Here is a 27,197-nt window from a genome sequence, read left to right on the forward strand (position 1 = left end):
GCATAAAGTGCAACGTTTAAAAATGAAAATAATAATAATTTTTTTTTTTTTCAAAATAGACATACGATAAATAAATAAGCACTCGAAATAAGCAAATAATACTTACTGACTATTCAAAGCACGGGGTTTTCAGAAAAATGTTCAGAAAAAAATGGTTTTCAACTTTAAATCGTAAATTGAGCTAAGCTTACAAACTTACATTCTGTAAAACAATTCAAATAAAGGAAAACGTGTCATAAAAAAGTGATAATCATTAATCGAAAAAATAGTTAACTTACAATCTATTCGTAGCGCAAAAGGTTTCGAGTGAAATAAACAGAATATGTAATACATAAGTGAAATATTTCAAATAAACTCTGGAGCTTATTTCGAACATTAATTATGGATATTAGAATGGTATACTTACGAACTATTCACAACGCAATGATTTAATTAAGTAAAAAGATATAATTGTTATTAAAATTGATATTAATATTTAAAAATTAAAGCAATAAGGAGAGAAACTTACGGCCTGTAACACGGTGTTTAAAGCAAATAAACAAAAGCGTGTAATAAAAGTTCAAATATTCAATATTTGCAATAATGAGCGAAACTTACCTTCTATTCATGGGGCAATGTTTTTGGTAAAATAAATAGAACATTTTCAAATAAGAATAAATCATACTTGGATTAGATGAGAAACTTACTATCTATTCGTAACCGAACAATTTAAGTCAAATCAGCACAAAACATGTTGTAAGTTCACAATTCATACTAAATTGATTTAGCGAACTCACCCTCTGTTCAAAACGTTATGTTTTATTTAAAAAATGAAAAAAGAACGTGTTTTCAAGATAAAACTAATAAATATTCGAATTAATCAGATTACTTACTAGCTGATTCATGTCGTGATGCTATTTAGGCAAAACATAAAAAAGGTTCAGTTCAAGCTATTGTTATAAATAGATCTGCTTTTATTCACGCTACAAGTACCCCTGAATCTGACTCATAACACTCAGAATGAGGCTGCAGAACGCAATAAAAATGGTTGCCTATCTCATATCAACTGATGTATCTTATATAGTTTTGCGCTTGGTGTGGCCAATATATCATACTAGCTGTTACCCGCGGCGTCGCTCGCGTGTTATAAAAGCTTTCATCAAAATGATATAAAGAATGGATAGATTTTACTGATGACTTATATTTTTTTAGCACCCTGGGAGCGAAGGCACTCGGCATTGCCCGTCACCCCGTCGAGACATTTTTTATTACTTTTCATGCCGACATTATTCCATAAAGAAGGGTTTTAAAGTTTTTCACCACCATTTTAAAAGATGGCAACAAATTGAACCCAAAAGACCATTCAGCCCGTCTAGAGGTTAAAGGAAATCAGTGTACCAAATATTTGTGAAATCGGTTGAGACGCTCGGAATTTGTTGCATAGAGAAGATTTTTGTACATTTCTGAGCGCCATTTTTACTCGTGCGGGGGAGAATCCCCCTCGCACGAGGTATTGGTCCCGGTTTTCAAGGTCTCTCTAGCGTAGCTTTGGAAATGCATGGCGACAGGAATACCGTGTGTTCGGGCTTTTCATCCCCATCATTGCGATTTGGATTTTTTAAAGTAAACACTTATTTGGTGACTCCACCAGAACGCACTCTAGCTGAAGCCGCAAAAAAGGATAAATAGACTCCGCCTCCTCCGAAGCACGCGTTGGTGCGGTGGGTTAAGGATGGTGGCGCGCGATGGTGCTAGTGGATAGCTTAAGTCTTTAGAAGGAGTTGTCTGCTGCGAGTTCTACTGTTAATATTTATTAGACTCTCACAAGTTCACAACTGGAGGTATGGCGTCTAGCAAAGAATTTTTTATCTAATGCTCGCTTTTTTAGCCCCTATTGTTTAAATTTTTATTATCTAACATATCCCGCACGAGTGCCGGGAGTGTGGCGCACTCCTGTAAGCCAAGCTACTGGGCGGCAAAGTTTGAGGGAATACGACACATGTCGGCGATCCTACCCTATAGGTGCCGACTGCCCCGTGTCCGCCGGAGGTGACTTGACCCCCACACCCCGCCCGTCACCTCCCAAGTAAACCTCATTTCCTTCCCCTGCTTACACTCCTACTGAAACCTGAATAATCACATCCTTGCCGCGGTCCATAGACCCTATCGCATTGAAACCTCAAAAAAAAAAAAAAAAAAAAATCCCGCACGAGTGTCCTTTCTGCTGGGGCAGCTTGTTTAAGATTTCAGCGGATTGGAAAAATTTTTCTTAGTACGCGCCTACTACTTATAATTAACGTTCCTGCAAATTTTCAGCCTTCTAGGGCAAGCGGTTTGGGCTGGGCGTTATCAGTCAGTCAGGACTTTGATTTATATAGATATAGATTTTCTTTTTCAATATGCAGGGTGGAAACCTTCGACGAAGACCAGCCTCGTAATTTCCCCTAGCAAATGAGATGATATAGTTACCTTCAGATTCGAGATTTTGCACCAGACTGAAAATGGACAACATCACGATGATAAGAAGTAAAGACGAGCGAAGTAGAGTCTGACGGAATGACATCTTTGTATAACTGTATAAATATCATGTTTATGGTAAGATAAATGCAGTTTGCATCTTCATCTCTTGAACATTTTCTTGGAAAGGTGCTTAAGGTCACTAAATTACATATTTAATCAGAATTACAGGTAGGGACGAAAATGAATCAGTAAGTTCATAGGAAATTGAAAAATCAAATTGGAAAAAAAAAGAATAACTGTGTGCTAAAAGATTCACAGGAAATTGAACATTGTTATTGAAAATTTATCGCGTAAAAATAGCTCTAAAATTATTTATTTCAACATCTACACTGCTTGGAAGAAATATTTTCCGAAAATACGAGACCAAGCTCGACCTTGTATGAGCTTACTATATTGACTAAGCGGGAGCTCGAGGTGAGCCTGAAATACAATCAATATTGGGCCCGAGGTGATCCCCCGAATGATATTAGAGCAAGCTTGAGCTCGAGTTGAGCCCAAGGTGAGCTCATTTATAAAAACTGAGCTTTAGCTCACATTGAGCTCTAATGAAACATTGTTTCAATTTTGAGCTCGAGGTGAGCTCGTTGTGAATTTCTATGAAGTAACGATCTGAGCTAAGCAAAAGCGATGGTGGACAGGTATGGGGCCTGCGGGACGCGGTATGTGAGATAGGAGCGTCTGCTCTGTCAATTATATGCCTAACCCCTTCAATAATAATCCAGGGGAATAAAATAATGGAACTCTATCCCTCGCGATATAAAAAAAAAAAATAATTCAATGTCTGTTTTTAAAACAAAGATCCTAGAATATATCAGAGATAACTTTTAATTTTAATTAACGTTTTTAAGTTAAACCGGACTCCTACGTAAACCAGTTGTAAACTGATAGGAATATCCATAAATAAAGCTATTATTATTATTATTATTATTATTATTATTATTATAAAATGATCTGCTCTCTCGGACGCTACCAAAGTGAGGTAGAATAAAGGCCAACACTTCTAATGTTCAATAAAACCGACTATTTTATGCAATGACCAGTGCAGTTATGAATTTCAACGAGTTGTTAGAAGGATTTGAAATTCCACCTACGCACTGCCAATTTTTAGGTGTATTAAGTAAACTCACAAATTAAACTATAATTGGGTGAAAGAATAATAATAATAATGGCACAAAGACCATTCACTACACACCAATATCTGTACCGAGCACAGATGTAGACGTTATACTGTATAGTTCTGTCGCCTTGTATTCCAGCCCATTTTAGCTACTAAAGCCTTTCTAAGCCCACTTGACGCTAGACTCTAAGATAAAGAAAAACCTAACATTTTAATTAAAAATAATTATCAGAAATTTAATGAAAAACTCCATTGCACGTTTTCATTAAATTACTTTCAAAATATTTTTCACGGGCTCTAAAATATTAAAATAGATTGTAACTATCAGAATCAAAAATAATATAATTTACAACGTCGTCCATAAACCATAAGTTGGCCAACCCAAGTGCAGATTGTATACTTGATGAGTTATAAAGCGGTGTTTGAATATAAAAAATGAAGGGTACAGGGCCGGAAATAAGAAAAATTTCTTATAGGACATTTTCCAGTGATCCCCCTTTGACTGGAAAGTTAATGGGACAATCTCCACTGGAGTGTGCAAAAATTGTGTCCCATCATCATAGTCAAGCTATCAAAAGTTTGGAAAATTTAATAGTCAAAACGTCCAATGACTCCCTTAGTTTTTAAAAAAATTATAGGGCATTTTATAATTTTATTGGACAATGTCCAGTGTCCTGTGCTTATTTCCGGCCCTGCCAGGGTGCCTTTCGATAGGAGATGAAAACTAACACTAGACCTTAGTGAAAGTGTTAATTTACGCTCCAAAGTACTTACATTCGAGTAGAGTAGTATCTGCTAAGGAACGAAGGAACGTTTTTCGTGTAATACTGGGAGGCAGTCTGTTACATTCAATTCTTAATACTGTTTTATTAATAAAACCGTCAACTAGGAAATGAGGGAAAAAATGTGTGTTGCTCTAGATCATATCGCCTCGTCCTAGTTTTTGCTTGGTGTGGTTAGTTAAACAGACATAACTTTGCGATGGTGTTTTGTCGGTAGGGGTGTATGTCTGTGTGTGTGTGTTTGTAGCCCCGGGCACACGAAAAACAAGCGTGGATTGAAACCGATTAAGGCAAGAGCTCGTAATGTGAAGGAATTGCGAAAGGAAGTACATTAGCACAACGGTACGAGTTTACAGCAGTTTTCCTGACTTAGGAACCCTTGTTAAGAAAAGACCTCTTTCGGCTCTTGGAAGTATTGAGAAAGAAACAACATTGGCATCATCAAAGAATTCACCCGGTTAGATTGCGGCAACCCTCAAGATTAGGTTTTATTTGAGGCCGATCTGTTGGAAAGCTTATATAGGAGAAATATTTTCTTTGTGGACCGGTTTGTTTGGCTGGCACGGGGATGGAGAATGCGGGCACGGTAGCTGGAATGAGAGATTCATTTTCAGGCCGAAAGAGCACTATGTATAAAGGTTGAGTCGCTGTTAGATCTTAGCGAGTTAGGAAACATGAATATTGTACTACATTAGCACATACGAAACTAGCACGCCCTCCAGACCCCCAACCACACCTAGCTAATACGGAAAAATGTTTTCCGTGACTTGTTCCGAGTTAGGAAAAAATGGAACGTTCAATGACTTTTCGCAACTAGATAAACTTCCTCGATTTTTTTTGCCAATACCTTTATTTTATGGCAGACGTGCAATTTCCGTTAAACTGTGCAATTCGATAGTGTTAAAAGCATTTACTGTAGAGACAAAGCTTCGTTCCACCATGGTTCCACATAAATACAATACAATAATATCTAGGTATGGAATATTCCTACTGAAATGCTGGTATGAACTGAGTCCACCGACTCTGTACTCTCGCGAACTGGGAACTCAATTTACTAACGGAAATATTAATCCATATACTATTGGATTACTGATTATTAATCGGTTTAAAAAAATTTAAAACTAAAATTTTTTAGTACACTAGGCCCTAAGTATTTATTGCGCTTCAGATAAACCAAGTCCAAACAAAACCCAGAACAAAACTGACCCTCAAAGTTTCGTAAATAACACGCAACTTTCAATAAGAGAAAAAAGAAGTTTTGATGATGAAGAAACGGACCCATTTTCAACCTAAAATATCTGGCCATAATTGACTTCATACAACTAATGGGAATCACTTCTTTGTAAAAAATTACATAATATTCACTGCAAAAAACACAAGGCCTAGCCTTCCTGACAAACCCAGACGCGTTGGTTTGAGTTTCCTTCTAATGGCATTCATTGCAAACCGAAACCGGTAATATTTAATGAACTTTTAGGGCATCCATTTTTACTCCGTGTATATTATAACCAAATGAGTTATGCGACGACGCCCATTTATTTAGTTATTGATTACAATCACAATTTGTTTCTGAACCTTCTCAAGATATATAAAGACCAAAATGTTTTTAATAAAACTTATGATGCGAAAGTGCCTTTTTACTATTCTTTCTGAACTTCACAAGAACTAGTTTTTCAGAAATATTATTATTATCATCATAATGACTCTGGTGAGATGTATACTCGTTATATACTCGACCTGGATGGTATGCTTGATACTCAAAAATTTCTCTCACGCCACGAGAGAAAGAGGCAGCCCAAGCTCACTACATGTAAATTATCCAGTTTGGAGGCTTGACCCTGGAAGTTTGTTCCCTGCATGTAATATTTGTATTAGTCTATAGTGATAGGTACGAAAAAGGTCTCAAATTAATGTATCATTAAAAACAATGCCAAGTGAATTTTACAGTTATTAAATTAATGAGTTTAAGTTCAAGGGCTAAATATTATCAAAGTCGTAAATATGAAAATTCAAATCGGTTCCATTTTTTATGCCAAATCAATATAGCGCCTAGAAGTAAAAACGTGTTAGTGCCATGTGTCCGGAATTCCCACGATCTAATTCCAAGATAATTGCGGAAAGCGACCAGTCATTAGGTTATTCCAACGTTAGAAAGGTTAAATATTCCCGTAGAAAACCTGATATTTTCTATGCAAAACTCTACTCCTTCTATTGTTGCGCTTATTTACAGTTACTGTTCAAAACACTGGAAACCAATAATGATCAGACTGTCCGGGTCACACGAGAAACTAAGTAATCATACGACAGCAATAACGACTCAGGCCTCACGATTTCTCCAAATTCATTAAAACCTATTATGACCCATGCAGAAGCAGTTCAATACTCGGCCGTGAGTGGCTAACAACAACCGCAGTTAATGACGCATTACCCAACCTCCGCGTGCTAATTGCGGGGTATAGGTAACTGATCTAGAAATACTAGATTCCAACATTTCAGAGATCAGCTAGTGTGCAGTTCGATTTGAGAGATTTCGAAGTGCAGACTAATTAATCCTTGTCTTCGTCTTTAATATATCCCGTAACTTTGTGGCTGCATTCAAGGGAAATTAATCGACACCTATCAAATCAAGAGCTTCGATAGAGCGCAACTTCAATTTTATTCTAGAAGCTACCTAATTTAAAATAACAAGTTTGTTCGTAATTATTTGTTACATAATTTGTTACTTTCGTCACAAAGGCGTATGAAATGGCAATTTTGTGTTATGTTTAAAATTAGAAACGTTTATTAAAGATATTGTAAATAAGACATCGTCGGGTGAGTAAAAATTATGTGAAATTCGCCGCAGGCCCCATGTGAATCCCGGATACAAAGACTAAACATGGGTGGGACTGGGCAATTAGTTCTTGTTTTTCGCTACAACGCAGCGTGAATTCCTCGAAGTGGTATTTTTCAAAAAAAAAGTAGCTAAAAGAATTATACCATAAGAAGACTTAAATTGGCCAGACTTTAGGCTTCTACTCTTACGCAGGTGTGAGTGGACAAGTAAGCCCCGCCCCTTTCATGTCCGTCATTGCTCTGCGCTTTCCCATTTCATCCCGTGCGCATAGGACATATAGACGCGAATGACGTATTCAGAGTAGAGAAAAAAAGCTACAGCAAAGTAAACAGAAAATGGAGGCTTCCCAGTTGTTTTTAATTACCATTAACAAGTTACTTAAAGATTTTGAACCAAACTTGATGGATTTGGAATATGTCTTTGCGTGAAAATCGTTCTATAATTATTTCCAAGTCGAATCCAATATACTACACTTAAGATTTCATGAGATCCAAAAACTAAAAAAAGAATCCCTAACGAAATGGTAAAAGAGATAAATGGTGGAAAACATAGAGTAAGATAAAATATTAAGTCCCACCTTCGTTTCCACCTACCCACCCATGAAGTGGGGATTGTCGACTATCACGAGAGCGAATTTAGTTCTTCTTATAGGAATATTTCTTCTTAACCACGCCAATTCTCGGTAACTGCAATTGTTTTAATATTTGAGTTTAGGAGTACTTGTTAAAAAAGGAAGCGCTTTTACGTGAACTTCAAAATGGCAATGAACCAATTTGAGTTTCTTGGAAATGATCGGTATTTTAAATACAGGTAGAATTTAATGGGCATATCAAATCTTAAATGTTATATCCGATTTGAAAATTAATTAATTACTATAGATACAACCAACAGGAACCAATAAACGTGTCGACAATTGCGGTTAGTTTATCAACATTAGATCGAGTGTCTAAGATCGAATCAGGGTTGTTTGATTTAAATCAGTTGGATTTAAATCACTGATTTTTTAAAAAAATAATTTGATTAAAATCAGGTGTTTATTTTTATTTATAAAAAATGTTTTCTGAGATTTCAAGAAATACTTAAAGAAACTTAACTAGAAAAGACCTATAATTAAAAACAATCATGGGTTGGCATATTTCAGTTTAAGTTTTTCTCAGAACTACAGTTTGTCTTGCCACTCATGTGGTCAATTTTAACTGGATTAAGATTACAAATAGGCTAGGAAATGAAATACTGGTCAAGCTAGTCTTTTTGTACTAGCATTTGAATACTAACAATAAGAATAACTCTGAAGAAAATATCTAATAGCTGCTTAAATGTCATGATTATTTTGCTTTTTCCTAATTTTGACTCAAAAGTTTCAATGTTGGTAATTTACTAACTAGTATTTCAATAAAAATAAAAAAATGAAATAAATCAAAATATTCGATTTAAATAAAAAAAATCGATATTTTTTATTTTTTTCAAAAAATCAAAAAAATCAACAACCCTGGATCAAATTATTTTTATTGGTGGCAATTTAAATTTAAACATTTCTTGTTAGGAAACGTGGGAGATGGAGAACCACGCGTCATTTTACAGTATCTTGACGGATTATTTCAAACGATCCCTTAACATGAAGTATAGTCCTTGAAATTAGATTCGAAAAAATAGATTGAAAGAGAGAGAATTGTGAAAACTCACTACGTCTCTCTTTTGGTCAAATGGGTGTGAGAATATTTGAGAAATTGAACATTTGTTGCCTGTTTCGACTTGATAAGTTGGATAACGTATTAACGATTACTCGAAATGTTACACTACACCCGGTCTATCTTCCTGTTTAATTAGACTGTACAGCGCTTCACCAGGCGTAACTTTAGGAGAATCTATCACCTTTCACCTACGTCACTTCCAGTGACAACTTATCTTATGATAATAGCTTAAGTGTATGATAAAGCGTTGCCTACGTTAATCAAGGCCTGTGCGCGGTGGTTTCGAAGGGGGAGACTTTTAAGAAACGAGACTTCTTATTTTCTCCCTATTTTAGCGCGAGATTTCATTGATAGCTGGAGCGAAACGCGCGCGAAAATGAGTATTTAAAGTTCTAAGCGCGAGAAAATTAACATTTCAAATTATTTAGGTCCAGCTAATAGCGCCTCAGGTGACAGAATTTGGCAACTTAAATTGCCAAAATAAAAATAAAAATCGACGCCGCGCACAGGCCTTTATTAACGTAGGCAACGGATAAAGTTTCCCTGAGTGAACGAAGTGCGTTTTCGAAAATCATAGCCTTCATTGACAATTATCAAATAATGTTTATACAGGGTGTTTCTGATAAGTTGGCCCTAAATTAATGGTGTGTTCTTAAAGTCAAACTGAGAGGAGAGTATCGAAGAACATGGGATCTAAAACAATTATCTACGGAGACATGTGCTCCCAATCATTTGCCATGGCACTTAAAACAAAGATCTCAGTCTTCAATTATCTTCAATCTAAGAACGTTACTGAACCTTTTCTTGCAAAAGAATATTATTAAATGTGTAGAAGATCGCGTACGCTGGTTAAATAAAGTTAGTTACTCCAAATCTGTGACTATTTCATTGTTTTTGGGGTCAAAGTTTGGAAGTCAATATCTCCGTAAATAAATGTTGTCGACTCAATGTCCTTTGACAAAGAAAACATCCATTGATTTATGGCTGACTTATCAAAAATCGCCTATATCTTACTGTAATTTAATTTTGATTTTTTAGGGTATTTTACGAATTACATAAAGTGGGCGCTATAGATGTTCAAAATATATATAATAAACCCCAAGCTTTTAACGTAAGTGACAGAGAAATCAGGCCAAATTTAAGTATACTTAAGAAGAAATTTGTAATAATCCTTACACTTTGGTTTAGAATGCCAATGTTATCATTATGCCCAAGCAAGGCTCATTTTTTGATGGCCGACAAGAATATTTCAGTCCATCTCCGGTGTTCGGAACTGCCAGGACGATTATCGTCTCCGCCGCTCCGAAGAAAGTGTTGTCCACGACCATGTCCTTTTTAAATATAGATTCTCAAGTAGATTTAGCTCAAAATAAAAACTGCTCAAAACCTTTTGCATTGATTTACATCGCTTCAATTAGGTGTTGATTTTAACGGTCTCAGCCGTTATCCTTTTATCACTTTTGCTCGTCTTTCACTCCATCGTATCGAACAAATTCAAATCATTGCCCGCCAAGAAAGTTGCCAAGAAACTGGCCGAAGAAACCATGAGGAATGTCTGGGAGAACACGTCACTCTTGTGTGCCGAACGTAAGCAATTAAGTGTTCCCTTAAATTACAAAATAATGTTTTCCAATATATCATTTCGTAAAGTTGGATTGTGTTAACGTAACGAAAGATGGATAGCAGTTTAATCCAAGAAATAATGTTTTGTAGCGATTCCTCACGTTTTACCCCACATTACTTGTCGTCTGCTCGTTTCGTCGTGGCTAATTGGAGTAACTTTTATTCTATTTTTCTTGGGTTGTTTCTTGAGAACGGAGTTCACAACGGAAAGCTACAATTGCATTGATACTCTCTCGGACTTGATTAAATCCGGTATTCCACCTATTGTGGTGAAAGGAGGCGGAGCTTTAGACTATCTGGAATATTTGGTAAACAGGCAATTCATTGAGAAGTCCTCTATACTTCTGACGTTATTGGTACTTATCAATAGGCAGCCAAGGACCCAGTTGTTAAGAAATGGTTAGACGCACTCGATAAGGAGAAAATTTCCAGTAATCTTATGGATTATCTGGCGCTTGAGGGATATCTTCCAATTATTTCGGGAGAGAAAGCTCTAATCACAGAGGACACCTACCTGATTTGGATAATGGCGGAATTCCTAACAATGGATTCTGAGAGTAAGGAGTTTCTTGTGGACAATAGAGGTCTTTTCTTTTCGCAGCACGTAATTAGCTTTGAGTACTTACACCTCATTTGCAACACCTCTTGGATGAGAAGCACACCACAATTGCACGAAAACCTCCAGCTAAGGTCGGTACCAATTTTATCGTAAAGTGATTCACTGGCTTCAAGACAGTTTTTGTTTCAGCCTGGAACCGATTTACGAAACGTATTCTTTGGACTATCTGGATTTTGAAAAGCGTAACTTAATTGAACAAGTCAAGTGGAAGAAACCGTTGAAAAACACGGCTGACTTGGACTTAAGTAGCGTCTTCGTTCCTTTCTACTTGCTTTTCATGCTATTGTCAGGAACGGTAGCCGTTATGATAATCGAAATATTCTTGAACCGATTTTCTTAAACGCTGAAAATTTAGGATTTCATCACTTGAAATGGAATTGTTCGACTCTTGCGAGAAAAATAACACCTTCAAATTGGCTTATTTATAAAGATGGTTTTAGTTTTAGAGGAAAACTTGTTCGTAGTTCTAGTTTCCACTCGAAGCTTTAAAAAGGCACAAGCTGTATTTGAATTTGAAAGAAATGGTCGACAAACGAAAGTTTTCCAATGTAAAATGTTTTTTGATTATGATAGAGACTCAAATTAACCATTCGTGAAAAATAAGATAGTATTCCACACGAGTAAAGTTTATATTTATTAAATAAATTTAATTTAATGATTTTAAACATTAAATTGTACCAATTCTAAAATGTAAAAACTTAAACCTGGTCTATTAGTTTGTCAAATCCATATAGCGTCTACTGAAATAAATCCTTCTGATATATGTCAGGAATTACCACGTTCTAACTCTACGAATAGTGCATAAAAGAAACCAATCGTTCTTATATAATCAAAAATAAATAGGGGAAAGTGTCGGACTGCCATATTTTCCTGCCTTTGTCTTAGCTTGACATGCATTTCGAGACGCTCAAGCGCGCGAGAGGTGTTTAGCCAATCAAATTTGAAGTTGATGATGTCATTCTTCTCGAAAATAACGCTCGAACGCCACCAAACGGGACAATTTGGCATAGGCGTATCTCAAGGAAGAGTCACAACCTCGGACCTCAGCGCTCTGTTCTATTTTCTTTAGTGTTATTTTCGCGTTTGAACGAGGTTCAAATTTGTTTAAAACGTTAGCACGCCGAAAATAAATTAAAAATGCCGCAAATCATCATTTATATCAAAAAACTCATGGGTAAAATCCTTCAGAATTTCGTTCAAACTTAGGCCCTGGGTTGTCATTATAAGCTAAATGGTTTTAATATTAGTAAATAACATCAATATTAGCATACTAAATTAATACAATCATGTACATACATCATCAAATTAAATTGTGGCCACGGTTAGCCTCAGTCAAAAGCAACTAATGTAAAATAAAACCGCACTATTTCTTCACGCGCAATATCACAAATTATCTTAGGTACATGGTGAATAGGCGAGGGGGATGAAACAGATTTCGCGAGTAAGCATTCACCCCTCCAAATGCATGTCACAGACGAAGGAGAGAGTCCGACACTTTCCCCTATTTATTTTTGATATAATGTAGTTCAATAATTCTCGTTAAAATAATTACATGCTTCACACCTTCAATAAAGAGCTCATCGCTCTTTAATGCTACCAAGGTGAGGTAGAGTATAACGTAGATGGTAAGCTCCTACTCTTCAAAAACACTGATTGTTGGATGCTATCACCAGCTGAGTGACTAAGTTCAACGAGTTCTTAGAAAGATTTGAAACTCTCTCAACTTGCGGACTGCCGATTTAAAGTTAACTCACCCATTCGCGCGAATTTTTTAGAATCAACGTGAAGACAGACTCCCATAATGACCATTCACATGCGAAGAAGCAATGTCTGTACCGATACCAGAAGTAGGCTGACTGACTGCCTTGACGTTATATCGTTCTGTCACTTTGTATTGTTCAAGTATTCTAGCCCATTTTGTCGCTTTGTATTGTACACCTATTCTAGCCCATTTTGTAGCTTTGTATTGTACACCTATTCTAGCCTATTTTGTAGCTTTGTATTGTACACCTATTCTAGCCCATTTTGTAGCTTTGTATTGTACACCTATTCTAGCCCATTTTGTAGCTTTGTATTGTACACCTATTCTAGCCCATTTTGTAGCTTTGTATTGTACACCTATTCTAGCCCATTTTGTAGCTTTGTATTGTACACCTATTCTAGCCCATTTTGTAGCTTTGTATTGTACACCTATTCTAGTCCATTTTGTAGCTTTGTATTGTACACCTATTCTAGTCCATTTTGTAGCTTTGTATTGTACACGTATTCTAGCCCATTTTGTCGCTTTGTATTGTACACGTATTATAGCTCGTTGAGCCTTTATATGTCTACTTGTTCTAGACTCTAAGATATGTAACAGTCTAACATTTTAATTGCCAACAATAAACAGAGCTTTAATTCAAAATTTCCTTTTCTTTCAAGAAATGCTCTTCTTTCTTTTGATTCGTTTCAAAATATTTACCACGACCTCTTAGAAAAAAAAGTAAGAAGGAAAATATAATGAAATATACGACGTCGTCCATAAACCGAAATATGGCCAACCCAAGTGCACATTGTATTCGTGACGGATTACATAACGCGGTGTTTAAATAAAAACCAAAAAATCAGACTAGACCTAGTGACCAGACTACGGTTCGATCGGAGTTTGAAAACTAACACTAGACCTTAGTGAAAATATTAATTTATGCTCCTAAATACTTACCTTCAAGTAGAATAGTAGTATCTCCGGCTTTTACTAATGTGGAATGTGTTACGCTTATAACTACACACATAGAAAATATCCCAGACTCTGGGCACTGTTCTGGGTAACATTTTTTATTAAATTAAAAGCTCATGCTGTTGCGGTTTAAACATGTTGTTTTATCTGTGTTCCTCCTACCGATCGTCGTCCTCATACCTCCTATTTTTTACATTATCTTATCTAGGTTTATCTTTTACATGTTTGTATGTCTATTATTGACCTATTTTTACTTTATCTATTATACATCAATTTATACCCCAAAATACATTCCTAATTTTTTTCTACCAATCCGTGTCAGTCCGGTGGTTGACGTTGTTTGTTGCTGCCCTTGAAGATGGATGATGAAGTGACATTGCTGGTGGAATTTCTTCTTTTACTCGTTGGATTGGTCACTTTTGTCTTAACTGGTGCTAGGAGCATGAATAGACTCCTAGACTGGTGCCTTTTCATGGGTCAAAGAGTTGAGTTAGCAAAAATTGGTCAGTGATCAATTTTTAATTTGGTGATTCAACTTGTCCAACTTAATTTCTCGGCTCTGGCGAATCAAGTCTTCACTTCTGAACCCTCCCCCGCCTCTCCCACTCAAATCAATAATCATCTTTACTTGATGGACCAGTTTATTGCGTTTCCACTAGAACTTAATGGGGACAGTTATAACACAGGAAAGATAAAGGACCTTCAGATATTAGGACTCATAGGTTCGTGTTTCGTCATTTAGCTGTATAAGAACAACTGTAAGATGCTAAAGGATACTTTAATATGTTCACCAGTGATGTATTAGCAATGTGTTATTATTATTAGAGATCAAGGTATTATGACGTGCTTGATTGAAAAAATAAATTAATAGAGAAAATACTTTACTTCGAGTCCTAAAGGCATTGGTTCCACAGTATTTTCGGCCGAGTGGAAACCAAGCTTAAGTTATTTTTACTTTCGAAAAAAAAGCAATCGATATTTCAGCTTTCGTTTGCCCTTTCTTATATTTATTGACAAAAAGAAAAACACACCGTCACCTTATGATTTATGGCATAGGCTAAATATCAATATTTGTTTTACCGTAATAAATGTAAGACCTTTTCACCTCTCCGCGTGACTATGTCATGGACAGGTTCTGTCCTCGATGTGTGGGGGTGTCTCTGTGAGTGTATCTGTTACTACACCCGCGGGGACCGTGTTTTCAATTTCCGAACCCAAACACAGAAATTTGGAAAATTTTATTTCATTTAGTTTTCTACTCGTCTAAAGTACCAATCATTAGCTTGCCATTAGTCCACATAGACACTAATTTGTACATATCGACTTCTAACACCACCATCCTCTATAACGAGATGATAATGATTACACACCAACCTAGTTGTGATTATGGTATACGGACTAAATACCCCCAAGACAAAAGACCCCCGGTCATAATCCCCCCATTTTTAATAACATACAAAATCCCCCCTCTCTCAAGACAAAATCCCCCGGTCATTTCCCCCCATCGTAGTTAAGAGTACAAAATCCCCCACCCTCTAGACAAAATCCCCCCACCCTCTAGACAAAATCCCCCACCCTCTAGACAAAATCTACCCATCCTCTAGACAAAATCCCCCACGCTCTAGACAAATTCCCCGGTCATAATCCCCCGACAATAAAAAATACAATATCAATATTATCTAAAACACTGGAAGCCTCAGCGATCTGGTGGCGTAGTTAATTAATTAGCTGGCACCTTTTCCAAAATATTTTCCTATTAATTAGCTGGCACCTTTTCCAAAATATTCTCCTATTAATTAGCTGGCACCTTTTCCAAAATATTCTCCTATTAATTAGCTGGCAGCTTTTCCAAAATATTCTCCTATTAATTAGCTGGCACCTTTTCCAAAATATTCTCCTATTAATTAGCTGGCACCTTTTCCAAAATATTCTCCCATTAATTAGCTGGCACTTTTTCCAAAATATTCTCCTATTAATTAGCTGGCACCTTTTCCAAAATATTCTCCTATTAATTAGCTGGCACCTTTTCCAAAATATTCTCCTATTAATTAGCTGGCACCTTTTCCAAAATATTCTCCTATTATTTAGCTGGCACTTTTTCCAAAATATTCTCCTATTAATTGGCTGGCACCTTTTCCAAAATATTCTCCTATTAATTAGCTGCCACCTTTTCCAAAATATTCTCCTATTAATTAGCTGCCACCTTTTCCAAAATATTCTCCTATTAATTAGCTGCCACCTTTTCCAAAATATATTAGCGACCAACAAGGGTATGCCTTTTCCAAAATGTTATTTTTTACATTTGTTGGGGGGAATTTGTCCTGGGGCTGGGGGGAATTTGTCTTGGGGCTGGGGGGAATTTGTCCTAGGGCTGGGGGTATTTTGTCTTCATCATCCATTCGGGGGAAATTGTCCGGGGGATTTTGTCTCCTACCTGAGGGGATTATGTCCTTTTCTTCTCTAATGGGGGGATTATGTTCGGGGGATTATGTCCAGGGGGGATTATGTCCTACATTCTGTGATTATAGCTTTGAATACTTTATAAATTTTAAAGCCTCCAATTGCTTATCAACAAAGACCAAATGTATATCTAGGTAAATAAGTTTCTAGAACCCCGTCTCGACTCGTAGAGATAATATTTAGGTTTTAGCAACTTGTTTCTTTTATGCTGGCGCATTATTGCAGAATTTCGATTCCCTCATACGTTCAGGCTTCTAGCGTAGAACGAGTTTGAAAAATTTAAGGTTGTTGTAAAAAGTGACGATGAATTTAAATTCGCAGGGCTGCTGGCCAATTTGGTCAAACAGAACATTTTGGCGCGCTGGATCTTAATAGTTGCCCTTGGTCCTCAATTTCGGAGGTTTATTTGTCTTACAACCGTCTCAGTTGTCTTTCAATCTATCTACAAGATACACCCACAAGAGTAGGATATAAAGAAGCGATACTTAGTGGCTTCGTTAGAACGTACTCGTTAACGATTGTTTTTGTCTACTTCTGCATACGTCAAAAACAATTGAAATTCCTTATAAAGGACATTTTGCGACAAATGCACGAAACGTCTCTACGTAAAATAACGCGACAATTCAAGTTGGCTCTATTGTTAGTATTCACTTACTTGACTTTTTATTGCCTTACAATTATTCACACGCTGTTGGATACAAAAGAAATTAAACGTCGATCAACGAAGTATATTGCTAGGTCAATTTGTTTCGGATGCGATTTGAAATTATCCAAAAGAGAGTTAGAAGTAGCGTTCACTTTGATACAGATTGCGTTCCCCGTATCTCTAATCGGTTTAACATCTCCCTTAATTTTGTTAATTTGCTTCGTGTTTGTTGCGGTATCGCAGATTCTAGATAATTGTTTAAAAACTTTCGTTTCTGTCAAGCAACATTCAGTAAAATTAATCCCTAAGTTACACCGCGAGCTATTGGATATCTACCACTTGATTGACCGTGTTAACTCTCTGTTTCAAATGGTAACGCTCATAATTATCGCGTCGTCATCGTTCACAATGTGCCAGAACTTTAACACGGTTGCCGTTAGCAGTTTGACCGGGAAATCACAGTACACTCTAAGAAAAAAAGGTTCTACTTTGCCGAGAAAAGGGTTCTTAACGCTTGTCCCCTATTTTAAACCCTTTTTTGATCTACGTAGAACTCTTTGATATGAGTTCTCTATAAAGCCCTTAGGAGTTCATCTACGATCCGAACTGGGGTTTTTCTTTGAACCAAGTTAGTTTCTTTTGGAACAGTATTAGGTTCCTCCCTGAATTATGTGGCGTGTGCATCAGAACCTTGTTCAGTTGTAATCGGAACCATGTGTAGTTTGACTGAGAACCGTGTTGAGTTCGACTCTGAACCCCGCTTCGTACGGCTAAGAATTGTATTGCGTTAAACCTAGAACCCGGTTTAGTTCGACTCAGAACCCTGTCGAATTTGACTCTGAACCCTGTCGACTTAGCCTAAGAACCGTATTGAGTTAGACCAAGAATTCCATGTAGTTTGACTCTGAACCGTGTTGAGATCGCCTAAGAACCGTGTTGCAGTCAACCCTGAACCCGTGTAGCTCGACTCTGACTCCGGTTTAGTTCAAATCTGAACCTGATTTATTTTGACTCAGAGCCCTCGTTTGTTTCAAATCCGTTGGAAATATATTATATCATATGACCACCTCATAGAGGTTCTTATTTTAACAGTGTTAGGTTGCAATCATGACAATGATATTCAATTTTTCTCTCTTGGTGACTCTTTAAAAACACTTCACCATGAAGTATAAGTTTACACTATATATAAATGTATTAAAGCTGAATTAAAGAGTAAACACCAAATTTGAAATATTAATATAAAATAATTTCTTGGAATATTGAAATGAAACAGAGCTTTATAGCTACAAAACTACTAAAGGAATCGTAATGCCGAAACATATTTAACATATTTTCATTTAATATTCAGCAATAAGAAAATGTTATGATTTTGTAAGAGATCAATTCATCCTACTCGCTTTATATTAACCTTGTGTTTCTATTCATATGCAATCTTCATTACTCGTTCTATATAAACTTTCACTTGTGCCGTTCCAAAATAAAGAAGATTATCTTAAATAATTAAATAAATATAACTGATATTAATTTTTTTAATCGTCAGTATTCTACCTTAATTCTAGTTAAGCCGTTTTAAGAAACAATATTCTTAAAATGAGTTTAAACATAGCTATTGTTGACGTTTGACTTCTAGCGTACACCGTTTTCACAATTTTTGGAAATTTAGGGTATATAAGGCGATTCATTCACAAATGATAAGAATAAGCGCAATTGCGTGAGCATTTGATGGAAGCCCTGTCATTGGGAGGCTAAACGTTTCTCGTAACCGTAGCCGATCGCGCGTACATCTTAACCCCAACGATGATAATGGAGTAGAAGCCAATGTTGCAGATTGGTGTGTATGTGGTATACACAGAAGATCAATATATGATGGTGTTGTCAGAAGCCAATAAGTACAGATTGGCGTGTATGTGGTATTTACCATAGGAAAGACAAGTGTGGAGAGAGCGTAATGAAGTAGAATTTTCCTAATTTCTGTGAACTGCGAACGCGATCCGAAAATTGCGAACACGGTTGCTCCGATTTGCCAACTGCGAACGTGGTGATAGACAGACAGAAACACACACACAGACACGTCCAATGTTATACCTCTTCGTGACGTCATCGTCACTCGGAGAGGTAAAAACCTGTGTTACGGGAAAATTCAAGTGATTTTATGAATTCCTCTAATTCCAAGACATTCCAGCATATTGAACTCTCCGAGAATTATTTTCCAATGTTTGAAAAATCAAAAAAATATGAATCCCCTCAGATATTTAGTATAAGGTAGACCGAAGAATTATAAATTATTTTTGATTTTTAAAATCTTTGGGATTTTTTTAGAATGTTTCACAATGCAGGTAGAATTAGTACATGATTTCTCTCTTCACCGTTCTCGCTCTAAGCTCATATCGAAAAACTTTTAACTTAAAAACACACCATATGAGGTAAAAAAGTGTTAAGTAAAGCCCTAAGGTGTTTATCAGCACCATTCAAACAGTTTTATATTAAACAACAATGCGATTCGGAATTGGTTGGGTTAAAAACGGTTGTGTTTACACGGGTTTCAAATCGTTTCCAATGCGTTGGCAACGGTTGTGCAAGCTCGTGTAAACGCGGCTTGTATTTCCGTTTAAAAACATTTCAATAAGGGTCAATTAACACCGTGCCGTTTTCCTAAGCACCCATTGATAGAACACCTTCCATCTGAAACAAAAACACCCTGCAGATTAAAGCACACCTGGAAGAGTCTTAAAGGTGTTTCTACGTACCAGTGAATCGCCAATTCCTTTAAAAAATACCTAAAAAGAGTCAACTAGCACCTTTTTACGGAGAAAATACCATCTCAGTTACAAAACACTCTAAAAAGAGTAAATAAACAACTCAAGGTATTTCCAAACACCCATGAAAAACCTTTTTTTCTAACAGTGTTCTTTCACGAACCTTTAAGGATCTTTCAAGAACCCGTATTTGTTTCATGAACCCTCAAGGATCTATACAGAACCGAAATGTTCTTTCACGAACCCTCAAGGATCTATCGAGAACCTGAATGTTCTTTCACGAACCGTTAAGGCTCTCGCAAGAACCCAAATGTTCTTTCAAGAACGTTCAAGGATCTTTCAAGAACCCGAATGTTCTTTCAAGAACTTTCAAGGATCTATTAAAAACCCACACGTTAATACAAGAACCCTTTTAATTAGATACGATCTGCTTAGAACCTTCCTGTTCTACTGTGAACCTTCATCCACGTCTGGGAACCTTTATCGTTCCAACAAGAACGTAAGAGTTCTATTGTAAACCCTCGAAGAACCCTTTTTTTTTACAGTGTACCACCTACCGTTTTTTGCTTATTCATTTATTGATTGGATCTTAATAGTTGCCCTTGTTCTCAGCGCATCTAAGGTACCGGATTCGATGGAAAAATTGAAAGAGTTTCTACCTGAACTTTGTAGGGATATTTACAGCACAGTACAGGTGAAAGACGTGCAGATTTTAGCTTTGGTACTAAACTCTCGTATAATTGGTTTTAGGGTCGGTTCGTATTTCATCATTACAAAAAGCCTGTTGTTGTCCTTTGTAGGCCTTGTAGCAACCTATACTGTTATTTTCATTCAGTTAAATCCGCGATACACAAATCCTGTTGTGGTAGTTAATGGTACTACTACTTAGTTTCGGACGATGAAAATGGTAGTAGCACTAGGAATCTTTATTTCCTCTCCTTAACAGTGTAACATCTATAAGAATGATCGTGGCATCATAAAGATTCGCTGTGTTGCGTCAATTTTTTGCTGTTTCGGATATTAACACCATTTATTATCACTTTGAAAATCGTGGTAACTGTCCTTGTTGACTAAACCAATAAATTCGGTGTGTTTTATTTCTGATAATTTATGGCGTAAGTTAAATATGAATATTTTTAATCTATGAACTGAAAAACATAGCTACCTTTCGTAAACATGAACCGTTAATGCTACAGCATTGTAAATGTCTCATAACTCCAAGATCCTAGCTAAGAACAAGTTTGATAAACTCTATGTTTCTCTATTCTATATTGCCCTAAAAACTCACCATGAACACGATTATCAAGATTGATTGTCACGCGTAATATTTTTCGGTGCTATCTTGCGATCGTTGTAATTTGTCTTAATTCCGTCTCAGATCTCTTATACTGTCTACGCAACAGATGTGCGCCAATCATACTCTTTAACAATAGTTTTTGTGTACCGTTGCATACGTCAAAAACAACTAATTCCTCTTAGAGGACATTTCAAAAACCAATACTAAACGTATCTTAGTAAAATATTGTGACACTTTTGTTCGTGTTCTTTTACTTGGTTGTTTGTTGTCTAACAGTTTTTCATTTGCTGATAACTACAAATGAAATTGCAATCCAATCAACGAACTATGTTGTTAGGAGCATTTCTTTAGGATGTGAATTGAAATTCTCAAAAATATAATCACTGAAAAAAAATAGTTAAACCCATGCATATCATCGTTACAATCTCCGATAAGTTTTTGTTTTTCATTTGAATGTAATTTCCTACACATTTAAGAAAATAAAACACGCACACAGCTATAATTAATGAGGTTTTCCTTTGACTATATTTTTAACCAATAACGAATAGTCTAATTCTTTAGCAGTACTTCAGTTACAAGTCAATTGAAAAGAAAATTTTATATGTATACAGCGATAGATTTAATTTTAGAAGTAGGAATGGAGAACAGAGTAATGTGGGCGCGCGTCAAAGTACCCGACCCCGTACCCCGGGAAGGGGGGGTATGAAAGAAGAGGTGGGTCATAGGTAAAAAGAAATTACGTATTTTTCGCCATCCCCGTCAGCGACGTCATCAAAACGTAGTTTAAATCGGCCAATAAGATCATTTAAACTGTTCGTTACGTGTTGGAGGGAGAGGCTCTACACTGGGCTATGAGTCGGACTGAAGTAAATACTAACCGTTCTCCATTCCTACTTCTAAAATTGAATCTATCCCTGATATATATAAAATTACTTTCGGTATATGTATAGTTATATTTATTATTAAAATCTAGGCCAATCAGGCGCCATATGCATTAGTATGGCCGTATACTTTTAAAAACATATTCATTCGAAAACGATCCAAAGTATAATTGTCCATTGAAGTCTGACACTTGTGACAAAACGCAATTAATATTTAAATTTGGCATAATTATTTGTTTCGTCGAACCATCGGCATTGATCTCCAAGGCCAAGCACTGTAAAATTTAAAGAAAATTGGCCAATTGTAATCAACTTTCTTACATTGGGCTGGAAAATAAGCTCACAAATAATTTAAAATAACAAATAATAACACATCGATGCCATCGCTAACCCGGGTTTTTTTCGGGCATTTAATCTTGTATTTAAGTGTTACCTCCATACGTAGTTCTTTTGTCAATCGTGTAACAGCAACCCAATAATTGCCACTTGAACTTGGTCTTATATTATCCGGCAATCCCGGTGTATTTGTCAGAAAAGTCAATGTGCCAGCATACGGTCCCGTCAAGCTGTACCTGAAACATAAGGAACATAAACTTCATGATTCTATTATATTAATAGTTGTAAACGTGTTTAACTAACTTTTTTTTAGTAAACCTGGCAAAATAGTAGTAAACTTTACCTCGAAACTCTTGCCTTCGTAAATTCGGATAACGTAAAAGAGTCGTAGTTTTTTGAAAGTTGAATTCCGTTGCTAAAATAAAGATCGCGTAATAGAATCTCTTCCTTCTTCGTCTTCAAATTGTATTTGATTACCCTGAAATAGTTAATGCACTTAAGAAAACTGCTACAGTTGACAAAGACTAATGTATATTTTTACCTCTCCGAGTGACGTATGTCACGGAGAGGTTCTGTAACGATCGTGTGTGTCTGTGTGTGTGTGTGTGTCTGTGTGTCTGTGTGTCTGTGTGTCTGTTGTTACACCCACGTGACCGCGTTCGCAGTTTCCAAATCGGAGCAAACGTGTTCGCCATTTCCGAACTGCTTTCACAGTGAGGGAAATGGCTCCTCTTTATGAGTTCTCACACCACTATCTTCTGGTTTTTGTCCATCCCACATGGACACCAGTCTGTACTTACTGGCTTCTAATCACCACCATCTTTTGGTCTTCGTCCATCCCACATGGACACCAGTCTGAACATACTGGCTTCTAATCACCACCATCTTCTGGTCTTCGTCCATTCCACTTGAACACCCATTCCACTTGGACACCAGTCTGTACATACTGGCTTCTAACACCACCATCTTCTGGTCATTGTCCATCCCACATGGACACCAGTCTGTACACACTGGCTTCTAACACCACCATCTTCTGGTCTTTGTTCTGGTCCATTCCACTTGGACACCAGTCTGTACATACTGGCTTCTAACACCACCATCTTGTGGTCATTGTCCATCCCACATGGACACCAGTCTCTACACACTGGCTTCTAACACCACCATCTTCTGGTCTTTGTTTTTGTCCATCCCACATGGACACCAGTCTGTACACCTGGCTTCTACTCCATCGTCACCGTTGGGTTTAAGACATTCGCGGCGATCAGCTAGGGTTACGAGAAACGTCTAGCCTCCCTAGGGTGGGTTGTCCACGATAGGTTTTCGCAATTGCGGTTGTTCTTGCTTTTAGCTGTAGTTCGACACCCTTATATACTACCTATTTGAGTAAGGCGAAGCAACCGGCGTATGCTTCATTTCAAACGCCAATATTAGTCAAGTCTCTCAAGAATGTTTAATTGTTCTTTTTTAAAACGATGTAACGTTCAATAAGGCGAATAACTAACGAAGAAAATATTAAATATTAATTATATTTATTTTAATATTTAAGATAATCTTGTTTCTCAATTCAAAATTAATACGGAAAGAGTTAAAAAGCAGTCTATGTTTTTGTCTGTGTGTGTCCGTCCGTTGTTACAGTAGTGCGCTGCGTTAGAAGTTCGTTTTGTTTTGATGTGTAAAGAAATCCTACAGAACCATAATATTCCCTTTATCGTTAATATAAAGTGAATATGTGGAAATATTTTTCGTAATTATGATGCATTTAGTACTTTTGTAGCTTTAAAGCTCTATTTCATTTTGATATTCCAAAGATTTTTTTTAATATTATTATTTAAAATGGATGTTTATATATTACTTAAGCTATACTACATCTGTTTATAGCATAATCCTTTCTAAAGTGAATACAAGCACAACGCTTCTATGTTGGTCAAATGAACTTTTATTTGTCAATAGGCCTAGTGAACCAAAAAGTAAACGCTTGGGTTTGGTTTTCGTTTGTGTAATGCAGAGACATTAACGGTTCAGAGTGAGCCGAAAGTTAAATACACTTTTAAATAATTAGGCTTAAATTTTATAATCATGGTGGAAATCTGGGCCGCGTTCAGCAGAGCCCAGCGCTGTTAGCAGTGTCCGACATAACGGGAATTTGTTTTTGAATTTGACGTCACGGTGGTTCGCTCTGAGCTAGCGCGGTCTTCAAAGAAAATAGTCGGCTTTTTGGATAACGTGACGTAAAACGCGTAGTTCTCAGCTTGGCGAAAAAACCATGGAGGAATTAATACAAATAGCTCTATGGGACTATAGCTATTTAATTGGAGTGAAACCAGTTGATCACGCGAGAATTTTAAGAGATATGTTAGTTTCTAATTTTAATTATAAAAGTTGTTATCTATCTCTATAAATATGGTATCATACAATTTTTGTTAAGCCTTGGTACCTTGCACGCTTTATTGCGCTAGCGTCATTTATAAAACGCCGATGACCGGAGAAAAGCTATGACGACAGAGCTCACCGGTAAACATTTCCAAAATCCGCTGTCTTTTTTGGTGAGCTCTGCTGAGCGCAGCCCAGACCAGTGAAAGGTCTGATAGTAATCGGATAATAGCTTCGTGTTTTCATGCTTTTTATGGTACGCATTTACTTTTAGTGTGTGTATCCACAAATAAGCTTTGGTGTTATGTAACGTTAACTGTCATGTTGACAAACTAAGAAAATCGTTGAGGTGAAACGAGAGGGTAGTGTTTATATGGCAACCCTGTTGTGAATATGGCTTTGAACATAGAGGGCATACAGTTGAGGAGTAGAAAATTGGGCCTTTACAAACACGTAAAGGTAATATCCCTCCAAAGTTTTATCTCTTCATTTCCCGTTTTTCCCCCATCGGATGATTTTAATGTGTACAAGTATATCATTATTGGATGTAAAATGTCGTCTGATTTACAGTATATTTGCTATGCTTTGTATACTGCTTTAATATTTCATAAATTTTAACTTAAGAAACATTTCCATATCTGGGTAAATAAGTTTGTAAGTAGTCGTCTTGACTCTGAGAGGTAATATTTTGGTTTTCCCAACTTGTTAAAATAAAATAGGAACGTTTAATCCCTGTAACTAGCACCGCGTTTTTACGATGAGCTTTATGGCTACGTCTCGACTAGCCAAGGGTAAAAAATATCAGGAATCAGAGAGAATTTATAATAGGGAGTAGAAGCTCTTGCCCTTGACAGTGCTAAATAATGTAGCTCAAACAAGTAGGCTGCGACGCTAAAACTGGCCAGGTAAATTTCCGGTCTTATGACTCTCGTTTAATTTTAAAGTTTGCCCTCAATCACTGTTGGTTGTACAATTACCCAATAAGGGTTCGCGATTTCAAGTGCGACTGGCGCCATTTGGAGTTATTTTAAGTCAGACGTTTCCCTTTCCCTAAAAAGGTAGTGTCCATCTCCCCAAGACCCTCCCGCAACATTCTAGACCCACCCTAGAGGGTGGCGCCACAAAAATAGTACCGGAAATAGACCTGGCCATTTTTGTTGATCACGTGATTTTTGAGCTTCATAATATTCCTCAGTTTCCACTCCCTATTATAAATTCTCCCTGGTGAAAGTCCTAGTTTTCTATAATTTTCGAGGCGAAGTTGGAATACCAATCTTAATCCGAAATTCGAACCGAAGTGGTCTTGAAATCATCCATAAATAATGATTATGTACTCACATTCCCGTGTTATCCGTCATGTCTAACTGCATAATTTTTTTAACGCTGTTTCATCGTATTTTTGAGTCGCGACAACAATGTAAAGCGTTTGAGACGAGATATCCATGTCAAAGTCGTCCAAGAACAAGTATTTAAGTTTTCCATCCGCATCGTAAGAAGAAAACAGTTCCTTCGACGTATCTTTATGGAATATTAAAAAGTCATACAAACCGTATTAATGTACGAAAAATGTACCCTCGATTAAAATTGTTTTTGTCCATATATATAAATTTTTCTTGCTAAGGACCGTAAATAGAAAGCATTCAACTTTGCTTTCTGAGCCTTGCTTAACTACTAAATGATTTAAGCCAAAGAAAAGTTTAGCTCGAATCTTTCATTCAACTGATTCTATGCCATTGGGAACAAATACAATCCAATTAAGTATAAACAGGAATGAATGGAGGGGAGTTCCATACATTCCTGGTATAGATTATCTCTTCTTACAATTACACGTTTTCAAGTCCACCGAATAGACTCCGTTGAAAGCATCTACCGCTACAAGAACTCCGTCAAATATACGCAATCCCAAAAATCGTCGCTGAGCATTTTTACCACTGACTTAAAACCAAATGAAAGCGACGAATATTAAAAATATGCATTCTGATAATAAAAAAATACTTTCAGAAATAGGCGATATTACCTATTTCGGGTAGTGAAATTATTGCAGTGTCGTTGAATTTTACTATTTCACCGTTGGCAGTGCCAGAGTAGAAATAACCTATGGTACATGTTTGGGTAAGAAATTATACAAAATTAAGTAACTGAAAAATTACAGTTTTCCCAGAAAACTGTAGAAGTTAATGCCACAAGGTAATAATTCAACTCCAAAGGAACAGCCGGCAATGTTCCGGCTGGGATGTATCAGATTTTGAACTCCTCAAATATCGTTTATCGGCGACAACTAGCCTCTGCAGCGGAGAGTACCGTTTCCCTTCAATTCCCATTCCTTATAGTTTGTTTTTAGTAACATTTTTTTTATAGAAGTTCAAATTAGATGCGAAGCAGAATGTCAATTGTTTTCAGGGCCGAGCAATTAGTTTTACTCTCCACAGCTGGAGCGCCTTAGTTTATCGGTCGTGGATGTGTATAAGGAAAAAATTATGTGGGCGATACAGTGGGTTATCTATGCAAGAAATACATAACAGCTTTTTAGAGTCTACGGACGAAAAGATGGGGCAAATTTCTGTGTTG

The 27,197-nt window shown here is 36.7% G+C and overlaps 1 protein-coding gene and 2 long non-coding RNA genes across 5 annotated transcripts; all 3 read left to right on the forward strand.

The window, feature by feature from the left end:
* Positions 1–1,384: 1,384 nt before the first annotated feature.
* On the forward strand, positions 1,385–6,027 carry LOC149602789 (uncharacterized). 3 transcript variants are annotated; one of them, XR_016377025.1, is made up of 3 exons: positions 1,385–1,820; positions 2,364–2,574; positions 2,660–6,027. It is a non-coding gene; the product is annotated as an uncharacterized LOC149602789 (long non-coding RNA). The 3 variants fall into 3 exon arrangements; XR_016377024.1 differs by having other exon boundaries at positions 1,392–1,820; positions 2,385–2,574; XR_016377026.1 differs by lacking the exon at positions 1,385–1,820 and adding an exon at positions 2,183–2,251 and having other exon boundaries at positions 2,385–2,574.
* A 1,593-nt stretch (positions 6,028–7,620) lies between these two features.
* Positions 7,621–9,467, forward strand: LOC149602790 (uncharacterized). The gene is made up of 3 exons (XR_016377075.1): positions 7,621–8,044; positions 8,113–8,152; positions 8,778–9,467. It is a non-coding gene; the product is annotated as an uncharacterized LOC149602790 (long non-coding RNA).
* Positions 9,468–10,131: 664 nt separating this feature from the next.
* On the forward strand, positions 10,132–12,934 carry LOC149602791 (uncharacterized). The gene is made up of 5 exons (XM_089860253.1): positions 10,132–10,278; positions 10,344–10,512; positions 10,639–10,856; positions 10,919–11,238; positions 11,297–12,934. The coding sequence occupies exons 1-5, from the start codon at positions 10,132–10,134 to the stop codon at positions 11,505–11,507; spliced, it is 1,065 nt and encodes a 354-aa protein (XP_089716379.1). The 3' UTR covers positions 11,508–12,934.
* Positions 12,935–27,197: the final 14,263 nt, after the last annotated feature.

Source organism: Phalangium opilio, unplaced genomic scaffold (assembly GCF_054372755.1).
Source record: "Phalangium opilio isolate 3A_F unplaced genomic scaffold, DU_Popi_V2 ptg000352l_1, whole genome shotgun sequence".
NCBI lineage: Eukaryota > Metazoa > Arthropoda > Arachnida > Opiliones > Phalangiidae > Phalangium > Phalangium opilio.